The 13,981-nt window shown below is 53.3% G+C and overlaps 1 protein-coding gene across 1 annotated transcript in view; it reads right to left on the minus strand.

Moving 5' to 3' along the window:
* IGDCC3 (immunoglobulin superfamily DCC subclass member 3) overlaps positions 1 to 13,981 on the minus strand; it is a 40,674-nt gene that overhangs the window by 5,929 nt on the left and 20,764 nt on the right. Inside the window, exons 3-5 of the mRNA XM_021693719.1 lie at positions 1,095 to 1,239; positions 658 to 788; positions 86 to 223 (exon numbers count right to left, since the gene is read on the minus strand). Of these exons, the coding sequence (XP_021549394.1) occupies positions 86 to 223; positions 658 to 788; positions 1,095 to 1,239 (414 nt within the window). The remainder of the gene's footprint in view (positions 1 to 85; positions 224 to 657; positions 789 to 1,094; positions 1,240 to 13,981) is intronic.

Below are 13,981 nucleotides of genomic sequence, written 5' to 3' on the forward strand. Positions count from 1 at the left end.
CCCCCCCAACAGCTGGGTGATGAGACCGCCCTCCCAGGGGGTGGGACAGGGGTGGGAGAGGCAGGGGCTGTAGGAGGAGGCTCACCCAGGCGGCTCCAGGACACAATGGGGCGCGGGTTGCCCGTGGCGACACACTCAAGCACTGCGGTCTGGTGCACCGTCAGAGTGAGGTTCTCAGGCCCCACGAGAATCACTGGCTCCTTGTAGGCCCCGGAGCCCGAGCCTGGGAGGAAGAGGCCATGTTTTTTCACTTCAGCGGTGACCCTTCCCACCTCATCCCACCCACAACCCAGGACACGGGGAGTGGGGAACGAGATTCAGCCCAGAAACCAGGTCCTGTGGGGCAGAGCGGAGATGCTAGGGGCCCCAGGGCCTTGCACACCTCCATCCCAGCCTTGCAGGGCCCTCTAGCAATGGGAGAGCCCCAGGGTAAGCAGAGGATGGGCTTCCCTGGGGAGAGCTGAGCCAAAGCGTGGGCCTCTGAACCCTCCTGAACCCTCACCACAAGGAGCACAGAGCTGTGAGCTTAGAAGGTGCCCTACGTGTGCACTTGGCTGACAAGTCTCCAGGGCTCAGTTGAACAGGGATTGATCTGAGGGTGAGGAGAAGTCAGGGGGCTGGTTAGGGGCAGAACCAGTCAGAGCAAAAGACCCTCACCTGACACGGTGAGCCTGGCCCCGTGGCTGACCCGGACGCTGGCAATATTCGAGGCCACACAGTGGAAGACACCACTGTCCTCAGCCCGAAGTCCTGTGATCTGCAAGACCCCCTTGGGCAGCAATGTGTACCTGTTTTTTTGGGGGGGGCAGAGCTGACCACCAGCACAACCACGGGCACCATCAGCCGCAGGGACACTGACGTCACAGACACAGCCGGGTCCCAAAGTCAGCATCGTCATCACAGACCCACACTGGGACTCTCACAATTCCAGCCTTGCCAACAATCACACACAGTCCTCACGGATAAATCCGCCAGCCTCCGGTCTGGGCCCTGCCAGCCACACGGACACTTAATCTCAACAGAGCTGCAGAAGCACCACCCTGGGGGCTGCCCACCTCTCCGTCTTCCCTCCAGCTTTCCCACGCGTGGCTCACCGCTCATCGTCCGTGTCAATGGGGACTCTGTTCTTCTCCCACGTGATCAGGGGTTTGGGAAGCCCATGGATTTGGCACTGGAAGCGGGCCACACCGCCCTCCTCTCCCACGGTGGCCTGGGGATGCACGTGGAAGTCCGACATGGCTGGTGAAAAATAGGGATGTGTGTATGGAAGAGGCACACTGCTGAGGTGTGAGGGGGAGGAGGGGTGGGGTGTCACAGTCCCATGTCCTGGAGCCCCGGACCTCACCCGCCCTGCGGGCTGCGAGTTTTCCTGGGCTGGCAGACGCAGGGCAAAGGCTTGGGGGGGACACACCATCACTGACCCTGCCTCCCCCCATAAGAAGCATCTCTGCCTAAGGGGTGGTATACGGCTGGGACATGCTGAGAAAGGTCTGGACAAAGTCTTGGACAACAAGCCTCTAACAAGGAGTTCTTGGGCTGGTGATCCGCAAAGGCCCTGTTCCCAAGTCCTACTCCCACTGTTTCCACTGCTTGCGGATGTAGTTGTATAAACTCCCCCTAAGGCATCGAAGGCCTGAGTATTATGCCGCCTGGTTTACAGAATAGGAAACTGAGGTCCAGAGAGGGGAAGCAGTTAGTCCGGTGGCGCCCAGCACAGACACCAGTCATCAGACCCTGCTTACCAGCGCCCAGCAGCCTTTTTTTACTTTTTGCCTTTCCTCAGCTCCCCCATCCCCAGTTCTGCAGCATCTCGATGCACCCCGAGAGGGTGGTATATCCATCCAAGGTGACAAGCCTCTCAGAACACTGTCAGACCTACAATCTACATTTCAATGTGTCATAAATATTCAGGGACCCCCTCCCCACCTTTTGGGGATCTGAACTGCTTGAACTCTGGTCTGAAGAGGCAGGGCCAGAGGGGCTATGGTGCACCCCCCCACACCCCATTTTAGGCTGGTTAAGTGTCCCTACCCACCCTCACTCGCACCCATCCCCAGACCCCCCCCACCCCCCACCCCCCACCCCCGTGAGCCCAGGGAAGTCGCCCCTCCCACGCGGGTTCCCAGCTTCAGCACGGGGGCTGCGATTTCATTAAAATCCACTTTGCTTCAAGTGCGGGAAGGCGGCTCACCATCTGTCCAGGCAGGCAGCCCCTCCCCTCGGGCACTCCATCAACTGGGACAGTTGTCCCCTCCCAGAAGGAGCCCTCCCCCCACAGCAGCACGGGCACTGGAGCTCGCCCTTGCTCCTGCCCCTGGCTCCCTGGTGTGGGTGGGCACACCCCATCTCAGGCCCCCTCAGCCCCCCGGCTCGTTCTGGACTCCAGGGCAGCCCCAGAAGGCAGAGCCTTTGTCCCTTCTTCTCAGAGTCTCTGGGGGCTGACTCTTTTGTGGCGCATTCTCCATCTCATTTGCATGTGGTTCATTAAATATAAACATGCATAAAAATCCCCCGCCCTGCCTCCTCCTCTTTCAGGGCCTCCTGGGAGTGCAGCTGATGGGTGTGAGCAGCTCCTTGCACATGTGTGCAGGGCTGTGTTTTCTGGGAGGATGCGGCTGTCTCCATGTATGTGGCCTGCGTGTCTACGGCTGGATGTGAACGGGGGTTTGTAGGTCTCAGCTCCCGCGGCTAGTCTGATTATCTGTGCAGATAATCCCCCGTGGCCCCACGTAGGTGGAGCCTTTATAAGGCACACCTTGGGGGCCCTTGTGAGCAGGACGTGGGGGCAAGTACCCCAGCTGGTGGCCCCATCAGGCTTGGTGAGAGGATCCCCAGAGAGCACTGTGAGGTCAGCCTGCCCTGTCTCAGGCCAAAAGCTGTGTTTGGCCAAGGACCTGCAGGTCAGCCCAGGGGCTTGCGAGAGGGGGCCAAGGCCCTGCTGGGTCCCCTCTACCACCTCCGGGCCTCAGCCTCCAGGAGGGCAGGGTTGGATGCGGGCCTAGGGAGTGGAGAGGGCACCCAGGCTCCTGGCTTGGCTGCCGGTACGCCCGGGGGCTCTGCCCACTCAGGAGCTGGGGAGCGGCCTGCCCCCTCCCCACTCCAGCTGGAGAAGAGCTCTCAGCCCCCCAGGGACCTGGGGCGGGGCCTGATGGCTCTGCTGACTACAGATGCCGACTCATTAAGGAGCCAACTCCTTTTGTGTTTCTAGCCCCAGCCTGGGCTCCCTGGGGGTGCCTGGAGCGAGGAGCTGGCCTGAGGAGAGTGTTAGGGGTAGAGCTGCTTCTTCGCAGGGAGTTGGGGATGGAGAAAGTCTGGCCTCCCCCCAAAACCAAACAAGGACAACAGCATGGGTTGAATGTGTGCCAGAGGGAAGTGATCAAGCAGGAAGTGGTCACAGGTAAGAAGCCGGCCTGGTGTACTTCACACAGTGGACAACAGGATTCCTAAGTGGCCCCTGGGGCCCCTGGGATGCAGCTGAGCCCCTCTGCCCAGGGCTCTCCACATTTCCCTTCCACCAGAGCGGCCCCTCGCCGGCCCTCTCTATCAGCTTTATGCAACTGCAGTTCTCCCAAACATGTCATTCGAGGGGCAGCTTTGCCTTTAAAAGTACTTGAAAACCACTCATCTGAAAGCCAACCCCTTCATTTTCTGAAGGGGGCACTGAGGCCCAGGCCCTCTGCAGGGGTCCCTTAGTTCTCCAGCAACTTGGTCACGTTGTCACTCTCCAAGGGCAGGTAACCCCAGAGTGGACTGCAGGTCAGACAAGCCTCTTCCCAAGGGGTTGGGAGTTGGTACCATGTTGCCGGCTGAGGGAAGAGGAGCTTCAGAGAGAGCTCCGCAGTCCCACCCCTCGGAGCCCAGCGGGCTGCAGGTGTGGCCCAGGGAAGGGGGATGTAGTAGGAGGGGGTGATCTTCTTTATCTGAGGCTCCTTCTTGCCTCCCCGTCCTCACACCCCTACCCAGCCCTTTGGTCAGGCCTATCTGTTCCTTAGATGTCCAGGGGGTTTGCCACGAGACCTGGGGTAGGCAGCGTCCTCGGACACCAGTCCGCTCATCTGTAAATGAAGGGGAGCAGGTATTCCCCGGGGCCCTTCCAGCTAGGACTCCCACTGCCTCCATCAACAGGCCCTTGTCCACATCCACAATCTTGCATTCACTCCTCGTTCACAGGCAACTTTTTTTTTTTTTTCTTTAGGAAGTGGGAGAAAGATTCCAGGGGCCACTCAGGCCTCCTCCCATCTCTCTGGGACCAGCTTGGCTCACAAGTTTGTTTTTGCCCTGGCTGGTGCTAGCAGGCCAGAGTCAGAGGGAAGGCGTCCTTCACCATGTCTCTCTGGGGAGGGGATTTCTGGGCAACCATGGGCATGTGGGCCTGAGGAAGGGACCTCTGAGCATGCTGAGCCCTGAACCGGTCATCCTGGAGCCACGGCGTGATGGGTAATGGAAGGCACGGGTTACCGGTGTAGCTGGAGACACTGTCTGTGGCCACTGTTGGCAGTGTTGGGTCCGTGGCTGGTGTACGTGAAGGTGGTGCTGTGCCGTGTGGCCGTTGATGCTGTTGGTTAGGCAGGGACTGTTTTGGGTCCCTCACTCCAGGCCAGGTAACGGGAGGGGGTAATGGGCAGTGGTTGCGAGCCCTTCCGGTGTGAGGGCTAGAGAGAGTGACAGGGAGGACAAAGGCCTGCTTGGGGGCCACTGCGGAGAAAGCACCTCTGTCCCCCGGCCGTCTGGGAACGACTCTCCCAGTCCCTCCCTGCCCCACCATGGGTACAGCCAGGCGGTGGGGCAAGATGGGCAGAGAGAGCCCAGCAATCCACGGGGCTGGAAGGGAACAGAAACTGGCAGGAAACAACTCCTGGACACCCCCTATAAATCACCCAAGGGGAGGGGGGTCTCCTGAGAGCCAAATCTAGACCAGCTCACAGAGGGGAGGGAGGACTTGCCTCCTGGTCCAGAACCTCTGGCAAGGTCAGGTCTGGATCTGATTAGACAGGCTCCAGGGGGATGCTGGGGGGCAGGGAAGGGTCGAGGCAGAGTGCTGGGAAGGAAGCTGGCAGCAACCCCCAAGCCCAGCCTCCCACTCTCTGACTATAATCCGACGTATGATGACAAAAAGATCAGCGGGCATGTTAGGATGGAGAGTTCAAAACACAGCCTTTGCAGAAGCCGGTGGCACTGGGGGTCTGAGACATCAACTGCCCCCCACCCACCCACCCAGGCAGCTGGTACATGAGGAACAACCACAAACTACAGACTCCTCCAAAGGCCACCAAGGCAACCCCCTCCTCGTATCCATTCCCACCAAGGATCAGGGACACCCTGGATGCCTAGCCTTCCTCAGGCAGCTGAGGTGATTGTAATGTTTTTCCTTACACTGTAGACAAGCCTGAATCTCCTCTGCTTCTACCCACTCCCCCTAACCGTCCCCTCTAGAATCACATTTTCCAATATAGTAGCCAGCTATTAAGCACTTGAAATGTCGCTAGTCCAAACTGAGATGGGCTGTAAGTGTAAAATACTCATTGGATTTCAAAGATTGGGTATAAAATAAATAAAAAGACACTAAGCATTAGGGAAAGGCAAATCAAAACCGTAATGAGACTACCTCACACCCATTAGGATAGCTATGGTCAAAGCAAAAACAGAAACAAAAACAAAGAACAACAGAAGATAACAAGTGTTGGCAAGCATATGGAGAAATTGGAACCCTTGTGTACTGTTGGTGGGAAAGTAAAATGGAGTAGCTGTTACGGAAAACAGCGTATGGCAGTTCTTCAAAAAATACGTAATAGACTTAGCATATGATCCAGCAATTCCACCTCTCGGTATAGACCCGAAAGAATTAAAAGCAGGGTCTTTTTTTAAATTTTTTTTAAAGATTTTATTTATTTATTTGACAGAGAGAGACACAGTGAGAGAGGGAACTTGTACAAGCAGGGGGAGTAGGAGAGGGAGAAGCAGGCTTCCCCGCGGTGCAGGGAGCCCGACATGGGGCTCGATCCCAGGACTCTGGGATCACGACCCGAGCCGAAGGCAGACGCTTAACGACTGAGCCACCCTGGTGCCCCTAAAAGCAGGGTCTTAAAGAGCTATTTGTATACCTGTGTACCCAGCGGCATTATTCATAACAGCTGAGAGGTGGAAGTAGCCCAAGTGTCTGTCCCTCACTGGGTGAGTGGATTAACCCCATGTGGTACACACACACAAGGGAATATTATTCTGCCTGAGAAAGGAAGGAACATCTGACACATGCTACCACGTGGATAAACTTTGAGGCCATTATGCTAAGTGAAATAAGCCAGACACAAAAGGACAAACACTGTATGATTCCACTTACGTGAGGTACTTAGAATAGTCACACTCATAGAGACCGAAAGTAAAGGGGTGACTGCCAAGGGCTGGGGGAATAGGGAAATGAGAGTTGTTGTTTAATAGAAATGGAGTTTTACTTCTGGAAGGTGAATTCTGGAGATGGATGGTAGTGATGGTTCACATAATAACACGAAGGTACTTAATGCCACTGAACTGTACACTTAAAAAATGGTTAAGACAATAAATTTCAGGGGCGCCTGGGTGGCTCAGTCAGTTAGGCATCCGACTCTTGATTTTGGCTCAGGTCGTGATCTCAGGGTGGTGAGATTGAGCCCTGCATTGGGCACTGCACTGGGCGCGTGCTTGAGATTCTCCCACTCCCTCTGCCCCTCCCTGCCTCTGCACACCCCCCCAATGAGTGCGCTCTCTAAAATTTAAAAAAAAATTTTTTTTAAACTTAATACTTTAGAATGTTTTAAAAACTTAATACTTTAATAAAATTTAAAAGTAAATTTTATGTGTATTTTACAACTTAAAAATTGGAAAAATAATTGTAATTGATAGTAATAATTAATAATTTAAAATACTGCGGCACCTGGGTGGCTCAGTCATTAAGCATCTGCCTTTGGCTAAGGTCATGATTCCAGGGTGCTGGGATCGAGCCCCACCTCAGGCTGCCTGCTCAGTGGGGAGCCTGCTTCTCCCTCTGCCTGCCGCTCCCCCTGCTTGTACACTCACTCTCTTTAAAGATAAAAGTCTTTGGGGCACCTGGGTGGCTCAGTCGTTAAGCGTCTGCCTTCAACTCAGGTCATGATCCCAGGGTCCTGGGATCGAGCCCCGCATCGGGCTCCCTGCTTGGCGGGAAGCCTGCTTCTCCCACTCCCGCTCCCCCTACTTGTGTTCCCTCTTGCTGTCTCTCTGTCAAATAAGTAAAAATATTAAAAAAAAAAAAAAAAAAAAAAAGAATGTCCTTCCTTTTAAAAAAAAAGATAAAAATCTTTAAAAAATAATTTAAAATACTGATTACAAGTTCAAATACTATTTTTAATTTTTTTTTACTATTTTACTATTTTAAACTATTAATTATTTTACTATTTACTATTTTAAAGACTTGGTTCACAAAAATGCAAAAACACTTATTAATAATTTAAAAATGATGATTATATTGGGGCACCTGGCTAGCTCACTTGATACAGCATGTGACTCTTCATCTTGAGGTTATGAGTTCAAAGCCCATGTTGCGCATAGAGATTACTTAAAAAAAAATAAAAATAAAAATAATGATTATATGTTGGAATAGTAGCTTAGATATATTAAGTCAAATAAAATTGATTATTAAAGTTAACTTTGCCTGTTTCTTTTTTTTAATAAATGTGACTGACTCGTAGAAAATTTAAAATTAGCTATGTGGCTCATATTATATTTCCACTGTATAGTATTGCTCTAGAAGACAAACAATTTTGTTCTTCACACACAGCCCTTCAAATACTTGAGGCCTGGGTTGTTCCCTAGGAAACATCTTCGGAAGTGAAACACCCTTCACTCCTTCAGCCACTTGTGATGTGAAATGATGTTCAGATGCCTTGAGCCCAGAGACCCTCCTCTAGCCAGGCTCTAGGCAGGCAAGTCCCCCTTAGAGTAGGGCATCTAGAAATGGCCAGAGCCCCTTGGGGCTGGTCTGAGCCTTTTATCACCAGAGGACCTTGAGCAGATTCAGCCATCAGCTGCAGTGAGTATCCCTGAGCTGTCCAATATGGTAGCCACTAGCCACATGTGGCCATTTAAAATTGCATCAAATTGAAAAATTCAACTCCTCTGACTTACCAGCTACCGTTCAAGCGCTTAAGAGCCATAAGTGGTACAATATGGGACATCACCAATAGAATATTTGCATCATCACAGAAAATTCTATCGGACAGTGCTGGTCTAAATCCAAGACAAGGCCTCAGACCCCTAGCTGCCTTCTCTCTTGCCGCCCAATCTGAGAGCCCCCCTTCCTGACCATCTTGAGCACTAGCCTAGCATTGCCCCCGCGGGCTCCCTCTGCTCTTGGTCACACGGACTTAGATCACTGACAAGGCCCGTATTTGATCATACCCTAGGGCTAGCACACTGCGTGACAGGAAGGCCTCACACGGCAAGAGTTTCAGCTCCTAGTGGGGAAATACTTGCTAAGAGCTTTTCGAGGTAGTGGGACAGTAAATGGTATGGGCTCTGGAGTCAAACAGAACGACATTCAAAACTCAACACCGCCACTCTTAGCTGTGTGACCTTGGGCAAGTTACTTAATCTCTCAGAGCCTCTCCTTTCTCACGTATAAAATAGGGAAGAAAACAGCTCACGTTGCTAAGCTGCCGTACTAGGGGACCCAATGAGATCGATCTGTAAAGTGCTTAGCACATAGTAACTCCTTGCTAGCGGTTGCTGAGGGAAATTAGTAGAATCTTGAGTTAAAGGGAGCTGAGAAGTTACAGAAGAGGACGGTGGGCTTGAGGGGAGAGGGAGTAGAAGCTGTCTTTTCCAAGGGGGTGGCCATCTTCCCTCAGAGAGGCTAAGGCCCAGAGAATTAGTGGTAGGACCTCAAGCCCTCTAGAGAAGTGAATAAAGACAGAATTTGCAAGGCCTGGATGGCGAGGGGGCATCCGTGCCAGGGGAGGGGGCAGCCAGGTATAAACCAAGCTTGGCTTCTTCTATCTCACTGCTGCCTGGGGCTTCACAGGGGCCCCAATAGGCGAGCTGTCAGCTGGAAGAGGCCACTGGGTAATTGAGGCCTTGATTTCTCTAGTAAAATGTTTATGAAGCCCATAAACTCATGCCTTTATTGGCCAGGCTCATTCTGGGGGCTGGATGTGGCTCTCTGAGGTGTAGTTAAAGCACCTGCTGAACTCAGGCAACCGAGGGGCTCCTCTGGCCTCCACCCAGACCCACCAGGCAGAGTGACCCTTGGAGGGCAAAGAGGCCAGCCAAGTCCCGCCACAAATGCTCTTTAAACTCCTCAAAACACTTGTAAATGTCCTATCTCTAAACTTGCACGGGAAGGAGGGAGGTGGTAGCAGAGAACCTTGAGTCCTGGGGGTTTGCCACAACCCCCAAAGGGATCTTGGTCTTGTCCTTGGGGTGATCTGGCCCAGGCTCACCTTCCCCAGCACTCTGTCCCTGTCTCCCTACTATCTCAGTCCCCACATTGCCCCTGACTTCCACTGTTACGGAAGAACCCCGACGTTAACATTGCCATTTGGCGGGAGGGGGGGGGGGAAGCATGAACTTAGAAGACCTGCATTTACTTCTCTGAGCTTCCAAAGGGAAATCTGAGAGTTGAATTCAGGTTCTGAATCCGAAGAGAATGTTTCTGGGGCTGGGGCACTTCTGGGGTTGGGTGCTGGATGGGTGTGGGTGGATAGTCTCTGCTTACAAACAGCCCCAGAGGACTGCAGTGTCTCAGAGGCCATGCTCGGCTTTGCCGATTCCTCTAGGCCTTTGCCTGGTGACCCTGCTCTGAGAAGCCTCTGGATCCCTTTGTCTGCCACCTTGCCTCCTCAAGCCCCTTACCCCCTGCCTCAGCCCCGAACCCCAGCCCCTCCCACTCCAACACCAGCTCACTATGCCCCCCAGCCCCAATTCTAACACAAAAGGCAACTTTGTCTTTCAAGTCAGCAGCCATAAATCCACATCGCTCCCCTCCCTCCTGGCAGCCACCTCTGACAAACGGGGGCCTGGATGGGGAGAAGTAGGGAGCAGTGGGAGGCCAGCCTCAGCTTGGGAAAGTCCCTGCACGCAGCTGTTGGCCCGCTGTAGGGCTCGAGAGAGCGTCGAACCTTTATGGGCCGATCTTTGATTCCGAGGGACTGTAAGGCCCGGGGTACTGATGCAGGGGAGGCAATCTGGGCCTTCTCTGCACCTCTGCGCTGGGCGTTTACAACCCAAGGAGAATAAAACCTCTCAAAGTCCTGCTTGTAATGATTCTGCCCATAATTTGGGGGCTCCAGGTCTTCCTCCAGATCAAGCCATGAGCTCCTCCTCTCTGCACCCTCCAGTGGGGGAGAGCGTGCTGAGGGACAGGCAGGGCACCCGCCTTAGGTGGCCTGGGGATGTGCCACTGGGCAGGGGCGCCAACTGTTTTCGGTGCTGGCCCCTTATACCTCCGGGGCTCAGGGGGCTTATGTGACACAGCCGGTGACTGATGTTACAGCACGCATTTGAACTTGGAGCGGTCTAGCTCCACACCAGTGCTCTTTCCCTGCATCACGACCGGGGTAGGATGGGGTGGGCCCACGTATTCCAATGCTGCTCAGACAGGACTGAGGATACCTGCATACACTCTCCCAGGAAAACACAGGAAGAGCACCATGCGGACTCAAGGTCAGGGACACCCCATGGCACAGCAGGCTGCACCCAGGGCTTGGGGGCAGGTTTCCGGGAGTGTAACTAATAGCAGATAAGCACCATGATAAGACGGTGTTATCGCCCCACTAATGCTCCCTGAGCCCACACGTTTCCTAAGTTCTATGAACACAAGTGTATCAACAACCCAGATGCTCGGCCCAGGATAGCTCTTCCCTGAGCATTTGCAAATCAGCAATCCAGGACACTCAGCGGCAGGGAATGGAGAGGGTGGGGCCTGCGGGGCTACTCCCGTTGTCCGGTGGGCCTTATAAAATAGAGGAGTAATCTATTGTCCTGGTTTGGGGCGGGAGGGCAAAGCACTGCAAAATACCAGTGGCTTCTGTGGGGTGAATGACGGGGAGGAGGAAGTGCTCGAGGGGTAGCTGTAAGCCTGACTCAGTCCTTTTCGCAACTGGATGTATGATCTTGATAAAACCAAAGCCCCTCGCTGGGCCTGTTTCCTTCTCTGTAAAATGAAGGAGTTGAGGGGTGCCTGGATGGCTCAGTCATTCGTTAAGTGTCTGCCTTTGGCTCAGGTCATGATCCCAGGGTCCTGGGATCGAGCCCCGCATTGGGTTCCCTGCTTGGCGGGAAGTCTGCTTCTCCCTCTCCCACTCCCCCTGCTTGTGTTCCCTCTCTCGCTGTGTCTCTCTCTGTCAAAAAATAAAAAAATCTTTAAAATGAGGGAGTTGAGGGCTCCCTGCTCTGCGGGGAGCCTGCTTCTCCCTCTCCCACTCCCTCTGCTTGTGTTCCCTCTTTCACTGTGTCTCTCTCTGTCAAATAAATAAATAAAATCTTCAAAAAAATAAAATAAAATAAAATGAGGGAGTTGAGTTGGACAAGTTGTAAAGGCTCCTCCAGCATCAGCCTTTGAGGTCCATTTGCTTCCAAGCACGCCAGCCAGGGCTACAGGGTCAGGGGCTGGGGCCGACTGGGGAATCCCTCTCTGCCTCAGACTTGAGAATGTCCAGGCCCAGCAGAGGCCCTCTCCACAGACTGCACGTCTCTGCCCGTGTCAGGGTCACCAATCTTCCTTGTGTAAACCTGCCCAGGCCCACAACATCCTTAACTTCCCGTCGTTCTGGTCAAGACACCGGATCTGTCTCACCTCCCGGAAGGGCGGCTGGTTAGGCGGCCCAGGCTGGAGCTATTAAGTAAATTGCTTTCACATGACCATGAGGACAACTCAACAAAAACAGATACTTCCCCCAAACTTCCAGAGTCATATATTAGGATTTGTAGGGACTAATACTTGCAGGGGTCAGGTAATGGACAGGGGACGTGGGATCATGCCTGCCTCTGTCACAGACTCCCTATGTGGCCTTTCAGTTCCAACCTTGGTTTCCCCATCTGTAAAATGGAAGTGGGGCAGGATAAACAAGACCATCTCTAAGGTCCATACCAACATTAAGATTCTAGGATAACACTGGGTAGAGTGGTCCCCTCTGCATCCATGAAAGGACCCTCGCCTATTCTCAAACCTTGATCCGATGCTGCTTTTCCGTTTCACAGCTCTACAGAATCTCGGGTGGCTTAACACCAAACCACAGTAGATTAAGGCCTGCAGGTGCCCCACCCCAACAATATTCCACAATAAGCCTTATCTGTTTGGGGGAAGAGGGAGTATATTCCATGAGAGGATTATAGAGTTTCTTGGTTGGTATGGGGCTGCCAACTCTTAGAAATAGACTTATTTGCCCTCTAGTTGTCAGAGGTCTCCCAAAGCCCTAAGAACCATTTTCCATAGAGGGTTTCAAAAGCTTTCCCATAAATTCAAAGGAGTCACCACACCCACCCCAACCTCTTCCTCTCCCTCTCTTATTAATCATCATGCACTCGCTGCCCAAGCTATAAATAAACCAAGGGGTCACTGCCCCATCCTTCTCCCTATCTCCCCCAACTAACTGGTCACCAAATCCTGGTGTGTTGTCTCATTTGCACCCCATTGCCTTGACTTAGGCTCTTATTACTTTCAGGTGTTTCTGTAATAGCTTCCCCCCTCCAGCCTTCCCACTTGCAGTCCTCTCTCTCTCTTCTTCCCCATCCCAAAGCCATAATTATCTTCCTAACAATCCAATATGATCATTAAACACCTTTGGTGGTTCTCCATTGCCTTGAATCAAAGCACTCTCCTTGGGATGGCATTCAAAGTCTTCATTATTAGATCCTGTTTCATCTTCCTAGCCTCAAAAGCCAGCTAATTCTGCCTTCATGTGGTTTGTACTCTGACCATGTGAGACAGGTTGGCCTTCCCTGGACATATTATAGATGCTCACACTTCTATTACTTTACTTCTGCTGTCCCCTGTGCCTGGAACATTTTGCTCCTTTCTCTAGCAGCACCCCCATCCTCCACATCTCCCAAAGGAGGCAGAATTGTGCCTCTCTCCTTGTCCTTATCTGTATTAGAGTCCATTGTTCACACATAACCTAACTTCGAGCCTGAGTCCCTTACCGGCAGGGAACAGTCTACCTTGAGTACCTAGAACAAACACTAGGTAAATAAATTCATAAATTGTTTCCTGAATGCTGACTTTAAGGGTCATATTGTTTGGGGGGGCCCTTCCCCATCATCCTCTCTTGCATGCAAGTCCCCACCCACCACAATTCAATGTCTGGGGCAGGTAACTCCTCTACCGGAGTCTCAACTTGTGCAACGAAAATGAAGCGGTTAGATCGGGCCACCGTTCTCACACTTGGCTGTGCAGCAGAATAACTTAGGAGGCCAGCTAACAGCGCAGATTTCTGGACTCCACTGCCAGAGGTTCAGAGCCTTTGGTCAGGCGCCGTGCTCAGGAATCTGTAGCTCTATTAAAGCTCACAAGGGTGTCTCAAACGCACAGCCCGGATTGGGAACCCCGGGTCTGGCAGGTTCTTAAGAATCTGATCTTGCCTGAGGCTCCAGCATCCCATAAGAGCAGATTCTCAGCACAGCCTGCCCCCCCCCTTCCCCCCCCACCAAGCTTTGCTCGAAGCGGGCTGGTCCAGGCGGTCTGACTGCGATGCCACGAGGCGCAGAGTGGGCGGCGGGCGGGCAGACCAGCGTCGCGGGGCCCCCGGCACAGTCCCCGGGACGGCGGGCGGAGTCAGCGCCCCGAGCCTGGGGCCCTGAGAGCCGCTCTCTCGGCGGCAGGAGTAAGTGGGACCATCTGCTCCTCTCCTCGGAGGTCAGCGCTTTGTGTCAAGCTCCCATCCCCCTCGCTCCTCCCCCGTCCCCCACTCCGTCCCCCCCACCCCGTGCCCTCTGACTCCTGGGACTCGAAAGAAAGAAGCCCTCGAGGTCGTGA

This window comes from Neomonachus schauinslandi, chromosome 9 (assembly GCF_002201575.2).
Source record: "Neomonachus schauinslandi chromosome 9, ASM220157v2, whole genome shotgun sequence".
NCBI classification, from domain to species: Eukaryota; Metazoa; Chordata; class Mammalia; order Carnivora; family Phocidae; genus Neomonachus; species Neomonachus schauinslandi.